Raw genomic sequence first — 27,384 nt, 5'->3', positions numbered from 1 at the left:
CCCCTTCTATTTGCCAGGAGGTGATGGGACCAGTGGCCATGATCTTGGTTTTTTTGATGTTGAGCTTCAGACCATATTTTGCGCTCTCCTCTTTCACCCTCATTAAAAGGTTCTTTAATTCCTCCTCGCTTTCTGCCATCAAGGTTGTGTCATCTGCATATCTGAGGTTGTTGATATTCCTTCCGGCAATCTTAATTCCGGCTTGGGATTCATCTAGTCCAGCCTTTCGCATGATGAATTCTGCATATAAGTTAAATAAGCAGGGAGACAATATACAACCTTGTCGTACTCCTTTCCCAATTTTGAACCACTCAGTTGTTCCATATCCAGTTCTAACTGTAGCTTCTTGTCCCACATAGAGATTTCTCAGGAGACAGATGAGGTGATCAGGCACTCCCATTTCTTTAAGAACTTGCCATAGTTTGCTGTGGTCGACACAGTCAAAGGCTTTTGCATAGTCAATGAAGCAGAAGTAGACGTTTTTCTGGAACTCTCTAGCTTTCTCCATAATCCAGCGCATGTTTGCTATTTGGTCTCTGGTTCCTCTGCCCTTTCGAAATCCAGCTTGCACTTCTGGGAGTTCTCGGTCCACATACTGCCTAAGCCTGCCTTGTAGAATTTTAAGCATAACCTTGCTAGCGTGTGAAATGAGCGCAATTGTGCAGTAGTTGGAGCATTCTTTGGCACTGCCCTTCTTTGGAATTGGGATGTAGACTGATCTTCTCCAATCCTCTGGCCATTGCTGAGTTTTCCAAACTTGCTGGCATATTGGGTGTAGCACCTTAACAGCATCATCTTTTAAAATTTTAAATAGTTCAGCTGGAATATCATCACTTCCACTGGCCTTGTTATTAGCAGTGCTTTCTAAGGCCCATTTGACTTCACTCTCCAAGATGTCTGGCTCAAGGTCAGCAACCCCACTACCTGGGGTGTACGAGACCTCCATATCTTTCTGGTATAATTCCTCTGTGTATTCTTGCCACCTCTTCTTGATGTCTTCTGCTTCTGTTAGGTCCTTACCACTTTTGTCCTTGATTATGGTAATCTTTGTATGAAATGTTCCTTTCATATCTCCAATTTTCTTGAACAGATCTCTGGTTTTCCCCATTCTATTGTTTTCCTCTATTTCTTTGCATTGCTCATTTAAGAAGACCCTCTTGTCTCTCCTTGCTGTTTTTTGGAAATCTGCATTCAGTTTCCTGTATCTTTCCCTATCTCCCTTGCATTTTGCTTGCCTCCTCTCCTCCGCTATTTGTAAGGCCTCGTTGGACAGCCATTTTGCTTTCTTGCATTTCCTTTTCCTTGGGATGGTTTTCGTTGCTGCCTCCTGTATAATGTTACGAGCCTCCATCCATAGTTCTTCAGGCACTCTGTCCACCAAATCTAAATCCTTAAACCTGTTCCTCACTTCCACTGTGTATTCATAAGGGATTTGATTCAGATTGTATCTTACTGGCCCAGTGGTTTTTCCTACTTTCTTCAGTTTAAGCTGGAATTTTGCTATAAGAAGCTGATGATCTGAGTTACAGTCAGCCCCAGGTCTTGTTTTTGCTGACTGTATAGAGCTTCTCCATCTTTGGCTGCAGAGAATATAATCAATCTGATTTCGATGCTGCCCATTTGGTGATATCCATGTGTAGAGTCGTCTCTTGTGTTGTTGGAAGAGAGTGTTTGTGATGACCAGCTTGTTCTCTTGACAGAACTCTATTAGCCTTTGCCCTGCTTCATTTTGAACTCCCAGGCCAAACTTGCCAGTTGTTCCTTTTATCTCTTGATTCCCTACTTTAGCATTCCAATCCCCTGTAATGAGAAGAACATCCTTCTTTGGTGTCATTTCTAGAAGGTGTTGTAGGTCTTCATAGAATTGGTCAATTTCACTTTCTTCAGCACCAGTAGTTGGTGCATAAACTTGGATTACTGTGATGTTAAAAGGTCTGCCTTGGATTCGTATCGAGATCATTCTGTCATTTTTGAGATTGCATCCCATTACAGCTTTTGCCACTCTTTTGTTGACTATGAGGGCCACTCCATTTCTACTACGGGATTCTTGCCCACAGTAGTAGATATGATAGTCATCCGAACTGAATTCACCCATTCCCTTCCATTTTAGTTCACTGATGCCCAGGATGTCGATATTTATTCTTGTCATCTCATTTTTGACCACATCCAGCTTACCTCCATTCATGGTTCTTACATTCCAGGTTCCTATGCAATATTTTTCTTTACAGCATCGGACTTTCCTTTCGCTTCCAGGCATATCCGCAACTGAGCGTCCTTTCGGCTTTGGCCCAGCCGCTTCATCAGCTCTGAATCTACTTGTACTTGTCCTCCGCTCTTCCTCAGTAGCATGTTGGACGCCTTCCAACCTGAGGGGCTCATCTTCCAGCGTCATAACTTTTATATGCCTGTTGTCTTTGTCCATGGAGTTTTCTTGGCAGGGTTACTGGAGTGGCTTGCCAGTTCCTTCTCCAGGTGGATCACGTTTAGTCAAAACTCTCCACTATGACCTGTCCATCTTGGGTGGCCCTGCATGGCATAGCTCATAGCTTCTCTGAGTTATTCAAGCCCCTTCGCCACGACAAGGCATTGATCCATGTACACCATATATGACACTCAATATTAGTTATATATACTCGAAGAAGACTCATTGAAATCAAACTATTTAAGTAACTTAAGCCCACTGATTTCAATGGATCTACTCTGAATATGTGTCCCAAACACTTAGGAATTAACATAATTACAACTTTATAAACATGTTCCATTCAGGTATAATTATATTCAACAAAAGAGGTTTAAAGAGAGCCAGTGTGGTGTAGTGGTTAAGAGCAGTAGACTTGTAATCTGGGGAACTGGGTTCGCGTCTCCACTCCTCCACATGCAGCTGCTGGGTGACCTTGGGCTAGTCACACTTCTCTGAAGTCTCTCAGCCCCACCCACTTCACAGGGTGTCTGTTGTGGGGGAGGAGAGGAAAGGAGATTGTTAGCCGCTTTGAGACTCCTTCGGGTAGTGATAAAGCGGGATATCAAATCCAAACTACTACTCTTCCTCCTCCTCCTCCTCCTCCTCCTCCTCCTCCTCCTCCTCCTCCTCCTCCTCCTTCTTAAGACTGTTTCAAGGCAAATATTTTAAAAATGTAGTATAAACACCAACAATTGGGAAACATTGGCCTGCAAGCGCTCCAACTGGAGAACAGCCTTTACCAAAGGTGTCATGGGCTTTGAAGACATTCAAACTCAGGACACAAGGGAGAAACGTGTTAAAAGGAAGGCACGCTTGGCATATCCACACCATGATCAGCTCCTGCCCAGAAACCAATGTCCCCACTGTGGAAGGACGTATGGATCCAGAATTGGCCTCCACAGTCACTTACGGTCATGTCCGACTCTTCGTGACCCCATGGACCATAGCACGCCAGGCACTCCTGTCTTCCACTGCCTCCTGCAGTTTGGTCAAACTCATGTTCGGAGCTTCGAGAACACTGTCCAACCATCTCGTCCTCTGTCGTCCCCTTCTCCTAGTGCCCTCAATCTTTCCAAACATCAGAGTCTTTTCCAGGGAGTCTTCTCTTCTCATGAGGTGGCCAAAGTATTGGAGCCTCAGCTTCACGATCTGTCCTTCCAATGAGCACTCGGGGCTGATTTCCTTCAGAATGGATAGGTTTGATCTTCTTGCAGTCCATGGGACTCTCAAGAGTCTCCTCCAGCACCATAATTCAAAAGCATCAATTCTTCGGTGATCAGCCTTCTTTATGGTCCAGCTCTCACTTCCATACATCACGACTGGGAAAACCATAGCTTTAACTATACGGACCTTTGTAGGCAAGGTGATGTCTCTGCTTTTTAAGATGCTGTCTAGGTTTGTCATTGCTTTTCTCCCAAGAAAAACAATGAGTCACTTACGGACTCATTGTTAAAACCATGTTTATGGAAGACAATCTTACTCAGCTACGAGTGATCACCAAAGAAGAAGAAAGAAGAAGATACTTAACCATACAGATAATAATTATTATGTTAAAGCTAACCTGTAGTTTGGATCAATTATCTTCAATCTGAACATGAAAATGCCAGCATAGTCCTCAGGCCAAATGATAGAGTTGATGCCAGAATGGTTCATGAGTTCATATTGATTATGTAGTGTTCCTAGAAGTCCAGGACCACCACTCACAAAACAGGATATGTAATTCTGGGTGGGAAAATGTAATTAATTTACCATAAGACACACATCCATAATACGTGAGGAATATGGTAAGTACAAATAATATACCTGCTTTATGTCCCAAAGTATTTGCCTAATAAATAAGTAGTAGCTGATTCTGTAGTTGTTGGGTTGCAAAAAATAATTATGTATAGCTTAAGACACTACAATATTTAAAGTATTGGCAAATCATGCAATCCAGAACACCAGTAAAGCTGGTAGGTAGAAGGAAGACAAAATACGGAAGATCCAAAATACTTAAAAGCTCTGCTTGGGACACACAAACAGGGTGGATATAAGGGTGGAACTCCCTTTCTGGGCGTTTTTGAGAGGGTGGGGGTAACATTACAATTTCCCACCTATTGTTTCCATGGGGTATATTTTGTTCTGTTTGGCGTGTGAAGGGGAAGGCTTTGGATTCATGCCCCCTATTTACCTCTACTGCTATCTGTAAGATAAGGTACCGGTAGGTACAAGGTCAGATTTCCTGTTTCAAGGTAGGGCACCACCTGCTGCCTTTGGAGAAGGAGATCCAAAACATCATATAGCTCTAGAGATGCACTGCCAGTGACCACAGGATTGTGCCCTAAGTATTATTGCATTGCCTCTTGAATATTAATCTGTGTGTCCAGATCAATATTCATAGGTAAAATACCATGAGAGCTTCAGAATTCATATTATTAATTTCCTTATTATATACATTTTCTTACATGTCTCCCCCAATAGCGATCTATAGTATGTGCAGTGATTTTTTCTAGATCCTGAGGAACCATTGAAGACATATTTTGTGATTTGGACAAACAGCGTACCTGTTCAAAGAATATAAATGCACAAAGTAAAACAGAAATCACATGTACAGTCTCGCCCAAAGTCTCAGCTGTACAGCATATTTAATTTTTTATCAATCTCTTAAGCTTGATAGTGATGAAACTGGAAAATATAAAAGTTTAAAGCATTGTAACACAAATACAACCCTGCATAGGTTTCAGGCCATCCTGTTTTGCCTCCTGACACTTTGTCAACCTTACTGGCATCTCAGGTAAGGTCATGTGCAGTGCAGCATTTGGAAGCCTTATATGGTCTCGTGGGGGCTTTCACAAGAGCTTGCCAGAAGCCACCACCACATCTCCTTGCTTCTCTGATAGTGTGTGTGTGTGTGTGTGTGTGTGCGCACACACACACACACAGAGGTATTCCTTGCATTCCACTGCCTGTTTGGACCTATGTCTGCCATATCCAATGGACACTGCCTCCAAAACCTTTGGGCAACAATTAACTAAGGCACTGGTCCAGGCTAGGAATCTGTGGTGGACTTTGTGCCCCTTAAAAATTCTGAAGATTCTGATATTTCTTCCCATGGTAATTTTTAAAATGTAGTGTTGATAAGGTGCCTGGTCTAGAGGTTAGAAGGGTCAGTTAGAGTGTGCCGACCATGGATCCTTAGATTTTTCGTATTTGGTGTTTTCTCAAATTTGGACAGTGCAGATGTAAATATTACATATGTCATGTTAAATGCAATAGCATATACGTTTTGGCCCTCAGTTTAACATTTATACTCAGTACAGATAACCTTTAAGGGGGAAGTGAAGTCCAGAAGCCGGAGGATAACTCTGAGTGGCAGCTAAGTTTCACATACTAATTGGAATGAACTAACCAATTTCTGGGCAGGCAGCTTATACGGTAGTTTATATCTATTGGGCTGTATACAACTGTTCTGTTATTAAAAACCATGTATTGAATAAATTGTTGTGTGTAGTTCACCATACTACACAAAAAAGGAATTTAATGCATTTGGCAAGTTCAGCTGGTTAAAGCATGGTGCTTATAATGCCAAGGTTGTAGGTTAAATCCCCATATGGAACAGCTGCCTATTCCTGCATTGCAGGGTGTTGGACTAGATGATCCTCATGGTCCCTTCCAACTCTGCAATTCTATGATTCAGTTATTTCAATACTTGCATCTTGTCTATAAAACATGTTGCTTCTAAAGTTTTGAAGAATTTGCTATTAAATCAATTTACCACTGTCAAGAGCTGTATAAAAGACTGATTCAAACAACATCCATTAAAAAACCCTATTGTAAATGCAAATTCATATTTATTAAAAGCATTTATATACCACTTACTATTTCAAAGATGTCTAAGCAGTATACAGTATATCACCAAAATAAAAACACAACCTAAAACCAGTTAAACGGCAATATAAAAGCATTCAAAAGTGAATAAAGCAGAAATTTATAAGATTCAAACATGTAAAACAAGTTTCAATCTTAGATGTCGGGGAAAGCCTGGACAAAAAAAAAGTCTTCACAATACATTTATCTGAAGCAACTGGTGGTTGCTGTTTCATGAATGGCAGATGGAAGGGCATTTCGCAGTTGAGGAGCAACAGCAGAAAATGCTGATTTTGAAGTCATTGCCCCAAGACATTTTATGGGGTGTGTGGTGCCATGATATCCCCCCCCCCAGTTGATCTAAATGATCTTAAGGTCTAAAATGGGGCAGGTGGTTTCTTATTCTTGATTAACCTGAAAGGTTAGTGTACAAATGTCTGCTCACCTCTTCTACTGTTGTGTTATAATAGTAGTCATTCCTGCCATTAATCTCCCACAAAATATAATCTGCCTCAACAGTCCCAATCATGTCTTCATGCTCATATCTAGAAAGAATAGAAATACAGTGTCACGTCTCTGTATAAAGGACAAAAAAGACACAACCCCCCCCCCCAAACAAACCCATACTAAGGGTGTACACTACTGCTTTTCATTCAGCAAAGTGCCACTTCCACAGTCAGGAGATAGAACTTTGTGGGCCAGAGTTCTTGCCAAGAAGGCACTTTTTAAAAATATGGAACTGGTGGGGAATTGTAGTAATGAAGATAATAGCTGCATTATCACTCTTTTATCTTTCATCCTATTTGGGATGATCAAAGAAAGGGCTTAATGAATATAAACAAACAAACAAACAAACAAACAAACAAACAAATACATATTTCCCATGGGTCTAAAGTGTTTAAAAGCTGCTTACAAGAGAACAGTAGGACGAAATGGATCTCCGTGATAGACCTCTATTGGGCAACCAAATAGTGCCAGATCGTACTCCTGCTCCTAGGAGAAAGGTAGGTTAACATAAATCTCCCCTTGCCTTCTATTTGCATCAATAGTATACTTAACATATTTATTTACGGTATTCACGTTATTAGTTGCTTGGCACGTAAGGAATCTCCAAGTGACTTACAAAACTTAAAAGCATAAAGCATGGCAGAGAATCAGAAAGAAGTACATTGTATTACAATAAAAGCTATGCAAACTCCACAAAACAGCAGCGAAACCTTCAGCAGAAAAATGCCATTACTGTACAGTTGTACCTTGGTTTTCAAATGACTTGGTACTCGAACATTTTGGCTCCGGAATGCCGCAAACCTGGAAGTGACTGTTGTAGTTTGCAAACTATTTTTGGAAGCCGAATGTTCGACGGTGCTTCCACGGCTTCTGATTGGCTGCAGGAGCTTTCTGAGCCAATCAGAAGCTGCACTTTGGCTTCCAAATGTTTTGGAAGTCGAACGGACTTCCGGAATGGATTCCGTTCGACTTCCAAGGTAAGACTGTAATAGCAAAACCATTATAATCTGTCAAATGCTTTGGAGGTACCGGTATGTTTTACCTGGTGCCAAAAGCAATAACTTGTTAGGGAAAGTGTTCCACTAGTGGGAGCTACAACTGAAAATTAAATGTGTTGTTCTTACCCAGTAGTTCCCCTTTGTTTTGACCCACCGATATTTCCTAATGTGAGGAAAAAACAGAGTTATTCAATGTTAATGATGATGATGATAATAATTTTATTATTTATACCCTGCCCATCTGACTGGGTTTCCCCAGCCACTCTGGGTGGCTCATAGCATATATCAGAACATACTAAAACATCAAACATCAAAATCTTCCCGATACAGGGCTGCCTTTAGATGTCTTCTAAAAGTCAGATAGTGGCTGACATCCTAGACATATGAAAGGAGGGTGTTCCACAGGGAGGGCGCCACTGCCAAGAAAGCCCTCTGCCTGGTTCCCTGTATCCTCGCTTCTCACAGTGAGGGAACCAGCAGAAGACCGTTGGAGGAGGATCTCAGTGTCTGGGCCGAACAATAAGGGAAGGAAACGTTCCTTCAGGTATACTGGGCCAATGCCATTTAGGGCTTTAAAGATCAGCACCAACACTTCGAATTGTGCTCGGAAACGCACCGGGAGCCAATGAAGTTCCTTTAGGACTGGTGCTAAATGGTCCCAGCAGCCACTCCTAATCACCAGTCTAGCTGCCACATTCTGGATTAATTGTAGTTTCCAGGTCACCTCCAAAGGTAGTCCCACATAGAGTGCACTGCAGCAGTCCAAGCGGGAGATAACCAGAGCACGTACCACTCTGGCAAGACAGTGCGCAGGCGGATAGGATCTCAGCTGGTGTACCAGATGGAGCTGGTAGACAGCTGTCCTGGACACAGAATTGACCTGCACCTCCATGGACAGCTGTGAGTTCAAAATGACTTCCAGGCTGCACACCTGCTCCTTCAGGGGCACAGTTACCCCATTCAGGACTAGGGAGTTCCCCACACCTGCACGCCTCCTGTCCCCCAAAACAGTACTTCTGTCTTGTCAGGATTCAACCTCAATCCGTTAGCCGCCACCCATCCATCATCCGCATACTGGTGAACGCCCAGCCCAAACCGCCTGATGATCTCTCCCAGCAGCTTCATAATAGATGTCATTGCCCATACTGTAGTGTATGATTAGGTCTCACACTTTAAATTTTAGAATCACTACTGCTCCACCATTTGCCTCCTCATCTTTCAGTACTAAATAGCTGTGGACTCCATTGCAATTCCTGAATGCTCAGTCCTCAAAAGGAAGAAGTGAAATGAGAAAATCAGCAGTAAAAATTTAGCAGATTGAGGATGAGAAGGGAAACAGAGCCATTCTAGCTTAGCTGGCAAACCAGCAACTTCCAGCTCCTTCTCTCCTTGTCCCCCCCCCCTCCATTTCAGCTGTTCATTATAAGGAGTTTTGTAACTAAGAACTACTAGTTTCTGATTTTGCTTCCCCACCCTCCTTTCCCTTTTGTGTCATGGCCTTTAGATTTTAAACCCAAGACCAGGGTATTTTATGACTGATCTTTGTAAACCATCCTGGAAGCCTTTTTTCACTAGAGAATAATTTAAAAATTCTACAAACAAACAAACAAACAAACAAACAAACAAACAAACAGGCTATGGGACATGGCTGAGAACAGGCATTCTGTAAAATAAAATTGAATTAAATTTTTAATTGCTTTTTCTCTATTGTTTATCATTAAACTTGTAAAGTGTTTTTCCTCCATAAAGGTCTTCCCACAGAAGTAAAATTCTTCAATCTCAGAAAGCCTATTGAAACAATAGTGTTTTCATCAACCACTTAAAAATTTCCATTTTATGTCCTTATGTCCATTGAGTGGGAGCTCCTAAATACAAGTAGCAACCACAGAGAACGCCCTGCTTTTAGTTGAAGAAACATTGGCATCCAAAGTCGTATCTCTCCATTTGATCTGTGACTGTGGGGTTTACTTAAGAAAAGAAATATTCTCTCAGGTATCTGAGACTCAGGGCTATTTAAGTACAAAATTAGCACCTTGCATTTAGGTTGGTAACAAACTGGTGAGTATTGGTTTTGTAGAATCGCTGTATTTGGCTCCAGATAAAAGGCAAGCTGCCAGATTAGTCAAGGGCAATTACAGGAGTGATGCTGTTGATGCATCTAATAAAAAGGTCATGCAGGACTGATGACTAAGGAAGACTCCTGATAATGACTACCATACCCTCCAACATTTCTCTGTTGAAAATAGGGATGTCCCATTCCATAATGATAATTTTTCTATTTATATTCCACACATCTTATTGGGTTGCCCCAACACTCTGGGCAGTTTCCAACATATAAAAAAACATAATACTGTAAAACATTAAACATTTAAAAAACTTCCCTATACAGTATAGGGTTGCCTTCAGAAGTCCATACCCTCCAAAATTTCCCTAATAATAATAATAATAATAATAATAATAATAATAAAGTTTTATTTATACCCCACCTCCCACCCCCCAGCCAGGGCCAGGCTCAGGGCGGCTAACACCAAATATAAATTACAATAAAACATAATAGGGGGAAAAACCACTTAATTAAAATACAGCTTGAAATGCAGCCTCATTTTAGTAGTGGCCCATAGATCAATACCATTAAGGGAGGAAACATCAGATATTCACCCGAGCCCTACATGGGCCAGCAAAAAAGCCAAGGGAAAATTTATATACCAAATCCCATATAAGGGGTCAGAGTGAGTCTAAGCCGAAGGCCAGGCGGAACAGCTCCATCTTGCAGGCCCTGCGGAAAGATGTCAAATCCCGCAGGGCCCTGGTCTCTTGTGACAGAGCGTTCCACCACGTCGGGGCCAGTGCTGAAAAGGCCCTGGCCCTGGTTGATACCAATCTAAATTCCTTGAGGCTCAGGACCTCCAAAGTGTTGTTATTTATGGACCTTAAGGTCCTCCGTGGGGCATACCAGGAGAGGCGGTCCCGTAGGTACGAGGGTCCTAGGCCGCAATGAAAATAGGGACACCTTAAGGAAAAGTGGGACATTCTGGGATCAAATCAGAAACCTGGATGACTTCTCTAAATCAGGGATGTCCCTGGAAAATAGGGACACTTGGAGGGGCTGGACTACTTCAACTAGCAAGGCAGGAAATGGCAAGCATGGGTTTTGTCCTGATGCAGAAATATTAGCATTGCTTTATTTACACAAGTTTCTATATTTCTTAAGAAGATCTATCCCACTGTTTCTTGAGTTGTTCTATTTACAGTGACTTAAGACACACATGAAATAGCTTATTCCCAAAACTTGTTTTGCACAACTCAATTCAAAACAGAAATCTTAACACTCAACAGTAAAAAAAGAATTGGAAAGATGGCTTTACAGTGGTGCCTCGCTTAACGAATGCCCTGCTTAATGAAATTTTCGCTTAACGAAAGGTTTTTTTCTAGCGGAGGTTGCCTCGCTAGACGAATTCGTTTTTGTCTAGCGAATCGCAGTTTCCCATAGGAATGCATTGAAATTCAATTAATGCGTTCCTATGGGCAAAAAAAAATAATCAAAAAATTTCAATGCATTCCTATGGGATTCGCTAGACGAATTTTTTCGTTATAAGAAAAGACCCGTGGAACGAATTAAATTCGTCTAGCGAGGCACCACTGTATTTGCCTTTGCAGTGGAACATGTACAGTAAAAGTGGAGTGTTTTAATGAATCATTATCTAAGTCTTGACAACATATATATTGATTCATTGTTCCTATCATATCTGCCTGTGATATACCTATGCAGTTAATGTCTTTAAAGTTTTGTTTTCTATTGATGTGTTAGTTTTGTTATAGCTTATCTATATATATAAAAATGTAAACTGGCCATGTCCGTTAGTATCCACGTTTCACCAAAACTGCTTGACCTACTGCGTTCAAATTTTGACACAATGCCGCATGCGAAAATGAGAGCAAGCCCATACCGTTTTCAAAGACAGATGTCACACCTGTGCCACGTAAAAACCCCAAAATCCCGTATTTCAAAACACACCACTCAGACGAAAATGCATTATGGGAAAATAACCAGGTTGCAAACCAGTGCCCTCTAGCGGAGACTACACTGGTACTGCACTTATAAAACCTTTCCTCTCAACAGCACCTTGGCTCCCATTTACATACTAGGCCGAAGCCTTTACAGACTAGGCCGAATGGAGGTACTGACTCACCTGGGTGAGGGTTGGGGGGAGGAGGGGACGGGATAGGTCAGGACACAGTGGGACCTGTCACAGGGATGAGCTGGGGGTGGGGGGGAAGGGGGTGTGATGCGTCATGGGTTGGGACAGGGTGGGGGGGAATCACAGGGATAAGCCGGGGTGGGGGGAGGAGGGGGCGTGATACGTCATGGGTCGGGACAGGGTGGGGGCAGTCACAGGGATTAGCCACAGCAATGCGTGGCAGTGCCAGCTAGTGGGCAATAAAATAACATATATGTACCTTTACTTTCCATATAGCAAAAGGATATGGTAGAATATAAATTTAGCAAAAGACTTAGTAGCAAGCTCACTATTGTGTTTTGGGACAGACTAAACGGGTTTGCCAGCAAAGTTAAAATACTGCCTGCTTGGGTGATCTTTTGGAGGGAGGAATTGTATATCTGGATTCACTATGTCAGTCTCAGAGATAACCAGCACTATCAGAGTTGGCAGCTCTGATGTATGACAGCATAAAAAACACCCAAAATTGATGCCTGTACTCTACCACATACAAAACACTTAAATAAACTAGAATAGCAGTCGAAAACAATCTATTTCTGTCCATATTTTGTATGAAGTTTCTTACGCGGGTATTTTGACTGTAAAAGTTTCATTGCTACAATCTGTGGGTCTGTGGACACAAAAAAGAGAAATACAATTATATAAATATATTTATGATTAAATGATAGTTTGAAAATATAGCACAGAATTCATTATGGTCCTTCTACATTTTATACATTATTAATATTCTTATCATTTCATTTATATACAGCTGAATGCCAAAATAGGGTTCTAAAAGGTTTACGAGGTATAAAACCAATTACACAAACATTAAAATATAAACATCCATAATTAAAATACACAATAAAACAATCCAATTAAAATAACACAGCAATTTAAACAGAGGACTCTGGTCAAGAGTTCAAGAGAATGCCTACATAGGCAGAAGCATCTTCTAAAGCTGGAAGAATATCAGTACGAATGCAGTTTATTGTATTTCAGTAGGACTGCAACTTACACACAGGTAACATTCCAAGAGTTTGCATGCAAAGGCAGGAAGACCCCTGAAACTGCCACCGCTTGACTATCCCTATCTTACTGGCAGTGGCGGAGGAAGAGGGGTGCGGGGTGTGTGGTCTGCCCTAGGTGTCATCATTGAGGGGTGTGTGTGACAAAATGAGGGGTTTTTTTTAAAAAAAATTGGGCTCACAAAACTTTTTAGGAGTGACGTGGTGGCTTAGGCACCTGCGTGGGACTTGCGGGTGCCTACTGCCTCTCCCTCAGTCGCCCTACAGCTGAGGGGGAGGTGGTGGAGAGGCTCCAAGCCCCACTCTCATGGGCGTGGATCACCCCGCCCCCGACTGCAGGACATGCCCCCCACCAGGCACTGCTTACTGGGCTCTGGGAAGCATGTATGAGACCTCTGGAAGGCTGTGGGCTGTCCAAAATCTGAGGAGCCTCCAACTGCCTTCCAGAGGCCTTGCATGACTTCCCCAGAGCCCAATAAGCAAGGTGAAGGGCTTAAAAACTGTTCCCGCAGCAGGAAAATCCGGCTCAGAGGGCCTAGGATTAATATGGAGGAACTTTAAGTTATCTGAATTTGCTAAAAGTTAGTACTTCACAGCGGGCATAATTAATAGATCTCACTGTCACAAGCTGTGGTGACAGTCACTGGCTTAGATGGCTCTTAAAGGGACAAGGCAAGTTTATGAAAGCTAAGTCAATCAACAGCTACGGTATTAGCTGAGAGAGCGAACTTGAACCCCCAAGTTTGGAAGCATGGTGCCACCGAAAAGCCTTCTCAGAGGGAATACTAATCATAGTGAACGGCAATTAATAAACAAAATAAGACCAGTTAGTGTTGTGACGTGGGGTTTGTGATTTCAGCTCTCTTGACATAATATGCCGGAGACAGTTCTCTAGTAACACTTCTTTATTAAAGTAAACAAGACTGAGGTCTGAGGAGAGCAAAGCTACATTTATAGGGACAGGGGACTAGCTAGAAAGGGATACATTTTGGAGGGAACAATATCAGGCAATCACAGTGCTGCCTTTTGGAGGAAACCAATAAGACAGAGGATCCAAATACAGCAGCTTAAATGAACCAATAGTAGCTGTACCCTCTGGAACCAAAAGGCAGTTACTTTATCCTAATGCAAATACAGACAATAATAATACAGATATAAAATCCTTTGACTCAATACACAAGTTAGACAATACAGTCAACGTCAAAGAGAACCCTACAGCACCCAATCTGATGATAGTATCTACATTTATTTTATTTTATTTTTTGCAATATAGAACATGGAAGGAGGAAAAAATAGCATTGTTACTTGCTTTTCAACAGCCACGTGTCGAAATACAGGACAACCAACATTTATGTGCGCTACCTGAAAAGAAGCACATTCTAGTAAGCTGACAGTTTCTGCCACCACACACAATGGCCAAAATATAAGTGTAAAGAATAATTTCTGTTCAAACCCGCACCACTGTAATGGCTCTCTCTCTCTCTCTCTCTCTCTCTCTCTCTCTCTCTCTCTCTCTCTCTCTCTCTCCCTCGGTGTGTGTGTGTGTGTGTGAGAGAGAGAGAGAGAGAGAGAGGGAGGAGAGACGGCACAGATCTAGGTTTAAAAGCTGACATTTGAAAGCCAATTTTTGTGATTTACAGTACATGCATGCAGTATTAAAATTTATGTAACAAATAAAATAAGGCATTTTATGTGCATTCCAATGCACAACATGGCTAAAGAAAAGCACTCAAGTCCCACTGATCACATACTTAACTATCTCCTAAAGAAATCAATGTATAACTTTGGCTAAATTCTGCCTCATTTGGAGGTGTCAAGCAGTTCACTCTCCCAGAAACTGCTTACTCTTGCCATAGCTGCCAAGTTTTCCCTTTTCTCGCGAGGAAGCCTATTCAGCATAAGGGAAAATCCCTTTAAAAAAGGAATAACTTGGCAGCTATGACTCTTGCTAGAAAGCAAATTCATAAAATACTCTGGCTGCAACCCTTAGTATAATTACTCTGGAATAAGTCTCACTGATCACTTCATTTCCAAGTATATGGGGTTAGGCTTGTCTTTAACTATTTTTTTCTAACTTTTATTGCAATTAATGGACCTAAATTAGTTATGGCTATAAATTTCAATGGGTCTACACTGAGTTAGTTAAATATAAGACTGAGCCTGGAAAACTGAAACATCTTAAACCTACAATAGCAGGCTATATCTCTTACAGATTACTAATTCAAAAACTGAACTGAATGAGGGTGATCAAATCAAGTGATAAGAGGTTGAATCAATTTTTGGGAGGGCTCATTAATGTATTGCTGAGAAAATTATGTGGTGTCATTGCTGCTCAAGAAAGTGCTTGAAAGAGTAAATTCACCCTAACTTTAAATCTATGTGATTGAATGGCCATTCTAACTTTAGGCCAGGCTCCAACTTCTCTCTTGGGGAAAATTTGATTGAACAGGCGACTGTGGTGCAGTTTCAGATATCCATGACTAAAATAATTTATGAATAACTTGACATTTATTATGAATAGTTCTTATCTTTTCTATTTTATGATTGTTACATTATGTTATGAATGTATGTTATGATGTATGTTATATGGTAAACCATTCTGAAGCCTTTGGGCAAAAGGCTGTATAAAAATGTTTAAACAAACAAACAAAAAACAAACACATTTGTTGATGAGAGTCCTCCTCAACCCTTTATCATATGACGGCAATATTTTTAGACTGACAGTGATTCCAGGTGGGCATTTTATTGAGCATTCATCTTGATTTTTTGTGTGCACATAATTAGTGAAGAGGTTATATGGCACTGCCATTTAGTAGTTGGTATCTTGTGTAATTTTCCACCACTTATCTTACCATAAAAAGGTCAAAAAGGGGAAAGTTAACAAAAATTGCACTGGTGAGTGTATGCTAACAACCACCAGATGACAATGTCATATGTCACAACCACAAAAAGTGTGAATAAATCAGGTTAAACTCAATAAGCTCAACAAACAGCTACCTGAAAACAGTGAGTATTTTGATCGTTTTGGCGGACAATCTCTGAAAGTCACAACAACATCTTGATTTTATTGGACTTCTCAGTGGTTTTTGTCCCTGATATCGTTGAAGTATCAGATATTATAGTGCTAGTGATTATCCAAGACAAATACCGTACATGAGATGGTTTTAATTTAACCTCTCAATATATACCCAGATAGTGGAGACAGAACTGTGTCTTGCGGGGCTCTTTTTATTTGGTAATGTTTGTTATTTAATATTTATGCAAAACTGCTGGGGGAGAGAATGTGGAATTTTAGAGTTTGATATCTTTAATATAATGACATTGCCTAACTTTCTGTTTCATTCTTTCTCTTTATTGTCCCTTAACCAGAACATCCTTGGTCCTGAACTCGTTGGTGTCTGAAGGCTACGGTCCGTTGGATAAGAAGAATAAGACTAAAATGGCACCTTGATAAAATTGAGCTGATGTTGATGGAGGATGCAAGGAAGCTGGAGCCCTTGCCACTGACTGTGGCATTTTCCTTGATAGAGTATGTATGCAGCCAAATGTTGCTTAGTGTACAGCTGCTCCTGACTATCCAGGTTGTGGCCAGGATATTTTTTTATATCTGATATAACCTCTGTCCTTCTATCCACCCAATATAATAATAATAATAATAATAATAATAATAATAATAATAATAATAAATTTTTATTTATACCCCGCCCTCCCCAGTCAAAAACCGGGCTCAGGGCGGCTGACACCAACAGAACCACAATAAAACATAAAAACAATTAATTAAAATACAGATTAAAATACAGTATTAAAATTTAAAGTGCAGCCTCATTTCAAGTAGGCCATAAATCCAAGCCATGAGGGAGAAAAACACAGGGGTCAGGCTGAGTCTAACCCAAAGGCCAGGCGGAACAGCTCTGTCTTGCAGGCCCTGCGGAAAGATGACAAATCCCGCAGGGCCCTGGTCTCCTGGGAAAGAGCGTTCCACCAGGTTGGGGCCAGTACTGAAAAGGCCCTGGCTCTAGTAGAGGCCAATCTAGCCATATGAATGGCAGAACTGTATACTGAAAAATGGGGAGCAGGTTGTTAGCAACCTCTATCAGCTATTATTGTTTGACTGGGTGGTAGTTTTCTAAAAACCACTAGATTCAGGAAGGGCCTCTTCAAGAGGGGCCACACCACCCTGGCTCCTGTCAAGTTCGGTAAGAGGGGGGCACCATGACGGCAGAAGTGGTGGAGGGGGGGGCAGCAATTCCCATTTAAACTCAGGCAGCGAAATGGGCTACCCCGGGGTGGGGAATAAAAAGAATCTTTAACAAAATGTGTGGAATGAACCTGTGTTCTGTTCAATCAGCCATCTGTACCTCACAATACTTTATTCCATCCCTCTTCTCACCGGGAATGTCTGTAATCCTCCTACACACTTCAAGCAGCAGTATGCAGCTCTGTCCTTATTGAGAATTTTTTTTTGGGGGGGGGGGTTCCCTTTAGGATTTCCCCTCTAATGTTGTTGTTTTTTACTTCTGCAAACCATGTGGTCCTCCAAGCCAACTTTATCTTCATTTGATATAAAGTCAGACATTAAAGACATCTATCAGGGTTTTTTTTTTAATGAAAGTTTATGCAACAGTGTATTTGTTAGTGCTTAAGGTACAGTACTATGGTATTCAGTTGTTTTCATCCTTTTTTAAAAAAAAAATATTAGCATCTCATGCTAAAAGCTTACCTTGTTGGGAGTCATACATGTTCTTCCAGTGAGGGAAGGTTCCACTTCAATTGTCATAATACCCGTTGAACTAACTCTACAAGGAAGTATCAGCCATAAAACAGGTATATTTAAGACACTTAAAATTAATCCTCAATATAATACTTGTATGTTCCTTTCACAATTGATATTTATTTCATTATCAGTTCCAAAAATTCAAATCCACAAACTTCAGTCTTATACTTGAGATTCTGGCTGGGGGCTTCAGGACCTGGTGGAAGCACCGCAATACTGGCAGAATTTAACATATATTGCTGGCATAACCAATGTGCCAGTGGAACTCCCACAATCTGCCAACAGAGCACTCTGTCAGTAGAGCTGTACCACAAGCAAAGATACACTGGCAAAGCAGCCAAAACAGGATAGAGATGATGAATATGAGAGTGGAAGCATGGCTACCCATTGCAACATGGCGCACAGACACGGCTGGGGGTATGCTAAGAGCCCACACAAATCTGGTGGTGGTGTTTACTGTCAGTGTGGCCACTTGTATTTATCATTCATTTGACCTTTGAACTAAAAACCCCTTTGCATAAGAATTGTTGTTTCTACATATTGATTTCCTATCTGAAATAATGACCTCAAGCTTTTATAGTAACATCCCCAAAGGGATCCAGTGCTAAGCAACAGGATGAGGATATCAAGATTTTTAGATCCCATGTCAGGTTTGTGCCCAACTTGGGAATCTGTGTGTCAAATTTTGGTTCTTTGTGGGTAAAAAAATTAATAAGTTCAGACTTATGGGTGAGGCCTTCAAGCAAGAGATAGCAGTTTCTGACCCTTAGTTACTTGCTAGCAGGCCCAAGATATACTGCATCTGCTTATTTTGTACCAGTATCACAAGGACAGAAATGGTCATTTACTAACAAAAGTTACATTTTTCCACTGTGCTGTCGTAGGGCTCTCTCATCCAACCAATGTTCTGGTAATTTGCAGCTAAGTAGCCTTGTGATTGGCTGAGAAGTGGGACAACAGGCAAAAATATATAAAAGCCATCTCCCTTGTAGTATTCCTTGCCCCAAACTAGCCCCTCTGCTAGCCTCCTGTTTATCCCCATCTTGTATTCTGAGTTTTGGTTGCTGAACTGACTTGTCAAGCCACATCTCTTTGCAAAGTCAGAGTGTGATGATTAAGTATCTTAGCTTTGGCTGTCCGATTTTTTTGGTTTTTTTTTAGTGTATTTTCCATTATGTTTCTAAATTCTTAATTGACCTTCTCCCAAAATATTTTCTTCCTATTTAGTAACAGGGTTCCTTCCATGTTATTATTTTATTATTCTTAGCTACCATACAAATGGTTGCTTTTGCTGGAGGCTTCAGACAGCAAAGTATGGTGACTTAGCTCCTGCTTCCTGGAACCTCCCAGGGATCCCACAGAGCCACAGGCGTCTCCTGGGCCTGAAGGAAAGGACTCTTAACAGGAGTGGTGGTAGCATACAATTTGGGGGATTTGGTTGGACACTGAACCCTATAATCTTTACATAGTGGCATCAGCTGGAGACTCACTATTCAGAGATGTGTGCCCGACCCGAGCTGAGATAAAATAAATTTGGAATTTCTTGAATGTTGTTTGAGCAATATGTTTGGGGTAAATCATTATAGACAAAAGTAATACAATTTATGTTTATGTGGCAAGGACAACACCATTCATAGAGTACCTTTTTCCTTCTCTTGTTTGTACACGAGAAACTGATTGGTAAACTTTTTTTTATAAAAAAAATGTGTCTAAGGATTCTCTAAAGCTTCCTCAAATATTGGATTTCCAAAGTTGTGAATGCAAATAGTTTTAGGCTTTGGATCTTATGCTAGAGCCCAGTTTGCCCAAATAGAAATGGTTTTAAATTGGTGTCCTGGAGAAATATATTTAAATTACGTATGGTGCCAAGGAAAAACAGCCCTAATAAGTTGCATAATTCTGGTATGCAATTTTCCCAGAGTTTTCACATTGTAAACTATGGCTTGGATCCAAAGAATGTGAAACTAGTTCTTGGAGCCTAGGCAGACTTTATAACAGCTCCCCATGCCATGTGACAGATTGTGTTTCAAACTGAGACAAATTTTTTAAAAAACAGGCTGTGATGTGTCATGGAAGAAGCAAGCTGTTCAAAGGGTTTAGTTTTATTAAAAATAAACAAATCTTGTATTAGTGCAAGCCTCTTGCTTTAGGGTGGATGCATACAGGCAAATGTACTAATCTTCACAAAAAGGATAGAGAATAGTCGGACTCAGATTTATGGGCAGATACTAGAAAAGGTAAACAGCATTTCCGTGTGCTGCTCTGGTTCGCCAGAAGCGGCTTGTCATGCTGGCCACATGACCTGGAAGCTGTATGCCGGCTCCCTTGGCCAATAACGCGAGATGAGCGCCGCAACCCCAGAGTTGGTCACGACTGGACCTAATGGTCAGGGGTCCCTTTACCTTTTTACTAGAAAAGATTATAAAGAAATCAATCTGTAAGCATCTTGATAACAATAGCAGTGATTAATAGAAGCCAACATGAATCTATCAAAAATAAATCCTGCCAGACTACTAAACTCATTTTTAAAAATTAGGTTACAGGGGTACCTCGGGTGACAGACGCTTCAGGTTACAGATGCGTCAGGTTACAGACTCCACTAACCCAGAAATAGTACCTCGGGTTAAGAACTTTGCTTCAGGATGAGAACAGAAATCGTGAGGCGGCGGCGCGGCGGCAGTGGGAGGCCCCATTATTGCCCCACGTTATTCTAGCAGGGAGAAGCTTCAAGCCGAAGGCGGAGAGCGCTGGATTCTTCCGAAAATAAAACGATTGGAAAAGACTGTAAGTAACCTCACGATTTGGATTATAAAACAATTTGGATCTGGGAGAGAGGGGAGAAAAGAGGAAGCCACCCCCCCCCCCACGGCAACAAAAGAGACAGTAAATAGAAACCCGAAGCCGTAAACAGAAGATTTGCAATTCAAAAGGATCCCTCAAAGGCATCAAAGAGAATCTCCCCTTTGATGCAGGGTGAAAGGGGAGAGAGACTGTGGTTTATGACTGCCCGGCAGCAAGAGGTAAAGGCTAAGAAAAACCTTTCTTTTCCTCGGGAGCCGGCAGCCCAGACAACCCAGTGAGTTGATCAGGATTTATAAGTCAATTTTTATTTCACTTTGTATTTCTGGACTTTGTGGAATTTCTTTTTTGGTTTAAATGTTTGTGAAATGTGAGTTCGAACTTTATTGTTAATAAGACTTGAAGAATGCAGCCAGCTTGTTAAAATGGAGTCGAGAAAATAAACTGTGATCATATTCCACCCCACGTGACAAGTTTTGACCTTGGCAGGATTGAATTATGTCAACAAAAAAGTGTTCCCCTGAGTTCCAGCGGTCTGTGTTGACCTTAATGTGGGAAACAAGAATAGAGCTATGTCAAGAGGAGACACGACGGCAAGAGTTACAGCAAAAATTTCAGATGGTGATGGCAGAATATGATTTTTTAGAAGATGAAGCTTTTGACACTGAAAAAGATGAATGTGAGAATGACAATGATGGTGACTGTGATTTGGAAGGAAAAGATGAAGATGAGGACTGTGATGATTCAACACAAAATGAAGCACACCACGAAAAAAATGATGACTTTACTCTACAAAAAGTTGGATGGAGTGCCCTGCCTTTGAGGGGGGCACGATTGGTATTATTGGAACTCCAGAACGCCCACAGGGAAGAAGGAAAAAATATGCAGAGAAGAGAAGAAATTCAGGGGTCCTGTATGGTGGCCTGGATGGCAAAAGACTGTAAACAGGGGGTGGGGTGAAGGGAAAGTGATGTTGTGATTATAAGGATGGATCAACAGGTTTATAACTGGTCTGCTGATTATGGAATTTGCTGGATTGGGGGGGTGGAGCCGGTAATCGGGGATGTAAGGTTAAATTGAGAATAGTTATAGTTTTAAAAGTGAATGGATTTTGGAAAATGTGAAAATATGGAGGCTTATAGAGGGAGAAAAAATTAGGCACGGGAAGATAAAATGGGAGTTTGATTTTTCAGTGATTTGAATATTAGATGAAAATGTTAACAATTGATTTATAAGTTGTATAAGTTACAAAGGTGTATTTTTATAAAGTAAGAAACTGTTGCAGATGATAAAAAAGGGATGAAAACCGGGGAAGGGGGGGGGGAGGGGAAGCCCACAAAATATGGTTTTACAATTATGAATGTAAGAAAATTTTTTCTGTTTTGTATTGTTTTTTTTCTCTTTTTTTGCCCTTTCTTTTTTCTCTTTTTTCTTATTTCTATTTTTCTCTTTTTTTGGTATGACAATAGATGGTTGGATGGATGGCCTCCTGCGTACTGCCCTGGTTTGCTGGAGCTCCCTGGTGGCAGGGGGGGGCTTTGGGGTCAGGGGAGGGGGAGGAGGACAGAAATCCAAGCATAAAATGGACCATCTCTGACTGTTCACATACATGGGATATTTCTGTGGCAGGGGAGGACCCATGTGGGTGGGTAGGAAGGAGGTGGAAAAGGTGTTTATGTATGTACCATTTTTTTTCTTTTTTTTGTATTTTGTAAAATTAATAAAAAGTATGTTTAAAAAAAAAAGAGAGAACAGAAATCGTGAGGCGGCGGCGCGGCGGCAGTGGGAGGCCCCATTAGCTGATGTGGTACCTCAGGTTAAGAACAGTTTCAGGTTAAGAACAGACCTCCAGAACAAATTAAGTTCTTAACCTGAGGGACCACTGTACTGTACTAGATTACAGATTTTGGAAATGCTGTGATTTTTTATTTATCTTCCTTTCAGAAAAGCATTTGACAAAGGTCTCCATATTATTTTGGTTACTAAACTGATTAAGTGTGAACAAGTGCTCATCAATTGTTCCTCATTAACCCAGAGAGAGACTTTGAATGTGCTGCTGCAGGGCTCTAGTCTGGGCCTGCTTTCCTTCAACATTTTTTGTAGTTATATAGATGAAAGGAAGGAGTGAATCATGAAATTTGCCAGTGGCACAAAACTCAGAATTGCTACCTAACATATCAGAATGAGCTTATGGGTCAAAAATCGCAAAATGAAACTCAAGAGACATATGCAAATACCTGCATTTTGGCAATACATTTTAAAATGTACAGGTAAAAGATGGCAGGAAACATGGCTTGGCAGTAGTACACATTTCTTGGGATTGTAATAAACCATAAGCTGAACGTGAGTCAGCAAAGTGATCCAGCTGCGAGGGGGCTAATGTGATTTTAGGCTGCTTCAATCAAATCATAACGTCCCAGTAATGAGAAGTGGTAGTTCCACTTTATTCTATACTAGTTAGACCTCACATGGGAGTATTGTGTCCAGTTCTGCACACCACACTTTAAGAATGATATGGTTTGCTGGGGGAGGCGGGAGGCTGTATGCCTGAGCCCCTCCTAATTCCTGAAACCAGTAGATTCAATTCCCGAAATAGCCAGGCTCGCTTTCTGGTGGGGTAGTGTCCCTCTAAGTATGAATCATTAAGGCAGCAAAGGAAGTGGCTCTGTGCCAGATGACAAATAGGTGAGACCCCTTACTTCAACTCACTGGTCGTTAGAAAAACAAAAGCCAGAGTTGAAGGTCTAAGTTAAGTGAGCTAGAAGCTAGAAGCAAGGCTGCAGGCTGGGCAGCTGGGAGGAGGAGCCATGCCTAATTTCTGCTTGAATCCAAGGCTGTGGCAATGGGGGAAGCAACACCTTCTTGGGGTGTTAATGCGGTGTCCATCATAAGCTCATGTTGTATATATGTGTAAATAAACCATATATCATAAAGATACCACAGTCTCCAGTGTCCCTCATGGATACTGAATCCTGGGTAAGCCTGGAATCTTACACTGCTTGGAAATTAGGGTGGCATGCAATAATATAGATAAATGAGAATGGGGTGATGAAGATGTTAGGTAGTAAAGAAAACAAGTCCTATGAGAAAAGGTTGAAGGGATTGGGTATATTTAGCATGCAGAACAGAAAACTGAGAAGGACCTAAGGACCTGAACGGGAGAGTTGTAATGAACATTTACAATGCCAATTGGAGGTCATAAAGTAGAAAAAGCAGAATTGCAAGGACCTGTGAAAGTTCTGACACAATAACTTAAAAAAGCAACAGGTTGCTAATAGAAATTTGGAGAGGTGTTGAAGGAACAGCTCCATGCTCAGAAGCCAATTTATTGAATTGTTGGAGCTTATTTGGATAATGATTATATGTGGGAACAAGAGTGGAAACAAGAGTGTGATAGCAAGGATATTCATTCACATATTTTAACAGTACAGGGTGTATTGACAATAAAAGATTACGGGGGGGATAGGATAAACAGGAGAAGGGGACGACAGAGGATGAGATGGTTGGACAGTGTTCTCGAAGCTACGAACATGAGTTTGACCAAACTGCGGGAGGCAGTGCAAGACAGGAGTGCCTGGCGTGCTATGGTCCATGGGGTCGGACACGACTAAACGACTAAACAACAACAACAAGGATAAACAGCAACAGAGAAATTGTAATGGTGAAAATAGTGAAATTGCTGGTGAAAATAGATAAATGGATAGATATGCTGGACTGTGGGGTACATCTGCTAGAAGGTGAAGTGGATTATTTATTAAGGTCAAGGCTGGCATCTCTTATTGAAAGCTGGGTGTCAGATAAAACATCTTGATGGAGTTCCATTATATAAAAAAGACTTATAAATTGTTTCTAGAGTACTTCACTGTTGTAAAGAATCTGCTGTTTTCACAGCCACCACACACTGGGTTGACACCTTCATTGAGCTATTTACCATGACCTCAATGCCTCATTCCTGATCAGTCACCTCCAGTTCCAGACCCCATGAGCATACAGTATATGTAAAATTCACTGAGTTTGGAGAGATGCTTTCAGAGCTCTCCGCAAGCTTTTTGTTTTAATGACTCGGATCAAATTTGTATCATCAGTCTTAGCCACCTCACTGCTTAGTTCTAACTTTAGTTTGTTTATGAACAGGTTAAAAAGCTCACAGGTGCCAATACTAATCCTTGGGGGGACTCCACTTTCTACTTCCTTCCATTCAGAGAACTGTTGTTCTTCCTGTATTATGTACTGAGCCACAGCAAGGCTCTTGGTTTCAGCCTGCAATTCAGAATAGAAAAATGTCTGTGCATTAACCCCCAGCACAAGATCTTTGGTTTGCATTGGAACATTGTGGTTCTATGCTAGGGATCATTAGGAAAGGGATTAAAAATAAAGCTGCCAGTATCAAAATGGCATTATATGAATTATAGTGTGATAGCATTTGCGTTACTGTGTACAGTTCTGGTTGCTTCTTGGTGAGCAACTCCCCTTTGAAGAAAGGTTGCAACATTTGGGACTTTTTAGTTTAGAGAAGACACAAGTTAGAGGTGACACGGTAGAAGTTTATAAAATGATGCATGGCATGGTAAAGTGGATAGGGAAAAGTTTTTCTTCCTCTCCATTACACTACAACTTTGTGGGCATCCACTGAAGCTGAATGTTGGAAGATTCAGGATGGATAAAATAAAGTACTTATTCACACACCACATAGTTAATTTATGGAACTTGCTTCCATAGGAAGCAGTAATGGCCACCAGCTTGGATGGCTTTACAAGAGGATTACAGTAGATAAGCTCCTGGAAGAGAGGCCTATTGATGGCTACTGGCCATGATGGCTATGCTTTGCCTCCACAGTCAGAGGCAGCAGAACACCAGTTGCTGAAAAGCCACAGGAGGGTAGAGTGTTATTATGCTTGAATCCTGCTTACTGGTTTCCAACAGGCACTTGTCTGGTGGATTAGATGGGCTGTTGGCCTGATCCAGCAGGTTCTTCTTATGGTCATGTTCTGATTAGATGAAAGGGAGGCCTAAACTCCAGTGGCCCCTGTCATAATTGGATAATAGCAGCATTACAACTACATCATATTTAAAGTCCTTGTGGACAACAGAGGGGGTAGTTACCGGTAGGAACTGAGCTGCAAAGGACACCTTATGATTCAGCTGCTGAATGTACTTTACTCAGAGAACAACTTGTGAATATTATTGTGGTTAACCAAACACCTTTAATTTAATTTGTGGGAACTGCTACTTATATGGCTGGAACAAAAATAAATTTCACTGGGAGGCTGGGTCTGTATTGATATTTTGATATGTGTAATTTTGAACCATCCATTGTTGAAATAGATACACTGAAAAAAGATATTGTGCTTGATTTACCTCATTTGAGAGTATTAATTGATGATTTGAAAATGCATCATAGTAAAAAAGGGAGATCTTAAAGAAAAATGGTGGTCCATCTCAGAAGGGCACTTGGACTAAACCCATGGCCCCACTTGTACAACCAAGAATAGATAGGACCCCCAAATTAACAGCTCCCAGAAGGCTTCCCATGATGGAACATGGTCTTTGGAATTAAAAAGAAGTTTCCCAGCCCTGAGCTAGTTCCAATAAGCCTTCAGTGTGCTTATGCTATTGACTCTTCTGAAATGTAAATATAACCAATAAATTGCTAACCATTTTCATATTTTAACTATCATTATACTTACATTGCATCTTCATACTCTTCCTCGTTTGAATAATCATAGTCATGATAAAGTGTTACAGTCTTTAAGATACAATAAACAACAATAATTAATAAGTCTTAAAACACCATATATTTAAGGGCTGCAGGCAGGTAACATTACTCATTATATTAGAATAAAACAGGATACTAAAAGTTAAAAGAACTTCAAATTATATAAAATATAAACTCCACTTTATCCTAGACATTTGAATCCCTATAATGTAAGTAAGGTTATAATATATCTGCAGGAACAAATTGACTTGATGGTAGGATTTGAGTAAACATTCACATCTTTATCAACAAAGAACATTTAAAACAATAAAGAAATGATATAGTGTATTCTTGAGAAACAGCAGTATGAAATAAGGGGGGGGGGGAAAACCAGAAGTGGAAGTTGGGGGAAGCCCAGGAGGGGAGGGCAGAGGTGTTTGGTTATTGATATGAGATGTATGTAATGATAGGGGGGGGAGTGAATAAAAATTTAATAAAATAAATAAATAAAAATATTACACTGGTACCTGGGTTTAAGAACAGTCCAGTTTAAGAACGATTTGGTTTACAAACTCAGCAAAACTGGAAATGTCTTGGTTTGAGAACTTTACCTCAGTCTAAGAACAGAATCGGAATGGTGGAAGGGCACTGGCGGAGGGAGGCCTCATTAGGGTAAGCACGCCTCGGTTTAAGAACAGTTTTGGTTTAAGAACGGACTTCTGGAATGGATTAAGTTTGTAAACTGAGGTACCATTGTACTATAATAGCTCCTTTCTGAGCTATCATGACTGAGGAACAGGTAGGTAGCCGTGTTGGTCTGACGCAGTCAAAACAAAATAAAAAAATTCTTCCAGTAGCACTTTAAAGACCAACTAAGTTTGTCATAGGTATGAGATTTCGTGTGCATGCACACGAAAGCTCATACCTATGGCAAACTTAGTTGGTCTCTAAGGTGCTACTGGAATGATTTTTTTATTTTGTTATGACTGAGGAAATCATTGCAGCCATATCTTTAGGTTTCATGTAGAAGTGTGAGTTCATAAATCTGGTTCATCCATG

The 27,384-nt window shown here is 40.9% G+C and overlaps 1 protein-coding gene across 1 annotated transcript in view; it reads right to left on the bottom strand.

Moving 5' to 3' along the window:
• CATSPERE (catsper channel auxiliary subunit epsilon) overlaps positions 1 to 27,384 on the bottom strand; it is a 62,585-nt gene that overhangs the window by 4,516 nt on the left and 30,685 nt on the right. Inside the window, exons 13-18 of the mRNA XM_060273275.1 lie at positions 26,318 to 26,376; positions 17,778 to 17,853; positions 7,221 to 7,300; positions 6,753 to 6,852; positions 4,906 to 5,004; positions 4,023 to 4,183 (exon numbers count right to left, since the gene is read on the bottom strand). Of these exons, the coding sequence (XP_060129258.1) occupies positions 4,023 to 4,183; positions 4,906 to 5,004; positions 6,753 to 6,852; positions 7,221 to 7,300; positions 17,778 to 17,853; positions 26,318 to 26,376 (575 nt within the window). The remainder of the gene's footprint in view (positions 1 to 4,022; positions 4,184 to 4,905; positions 5,005 to 6,752; positions 6,853 to 7,220; positions 7,301 to 17,777; positions 17,854 to 26,317; positions 26,377 to 27,384) is intronic.

Source organism: Zootoca vivipara, chromosome 3 (genome assembly GCF_963506605.1).
Source record: "Zootoca vivipara chromosome 3, rZooViv1.1, whole genome shotgun sequence".
Lineage (NCBI taxonomy): Eukaryota > Metazoa > Chordata > Lepidosauria > Squamata > Lacertidae > Zootoca > Zootoca vivipara.
This window is presented reverse-complemented; position numbering and strand designations above follow the sequence as displayed.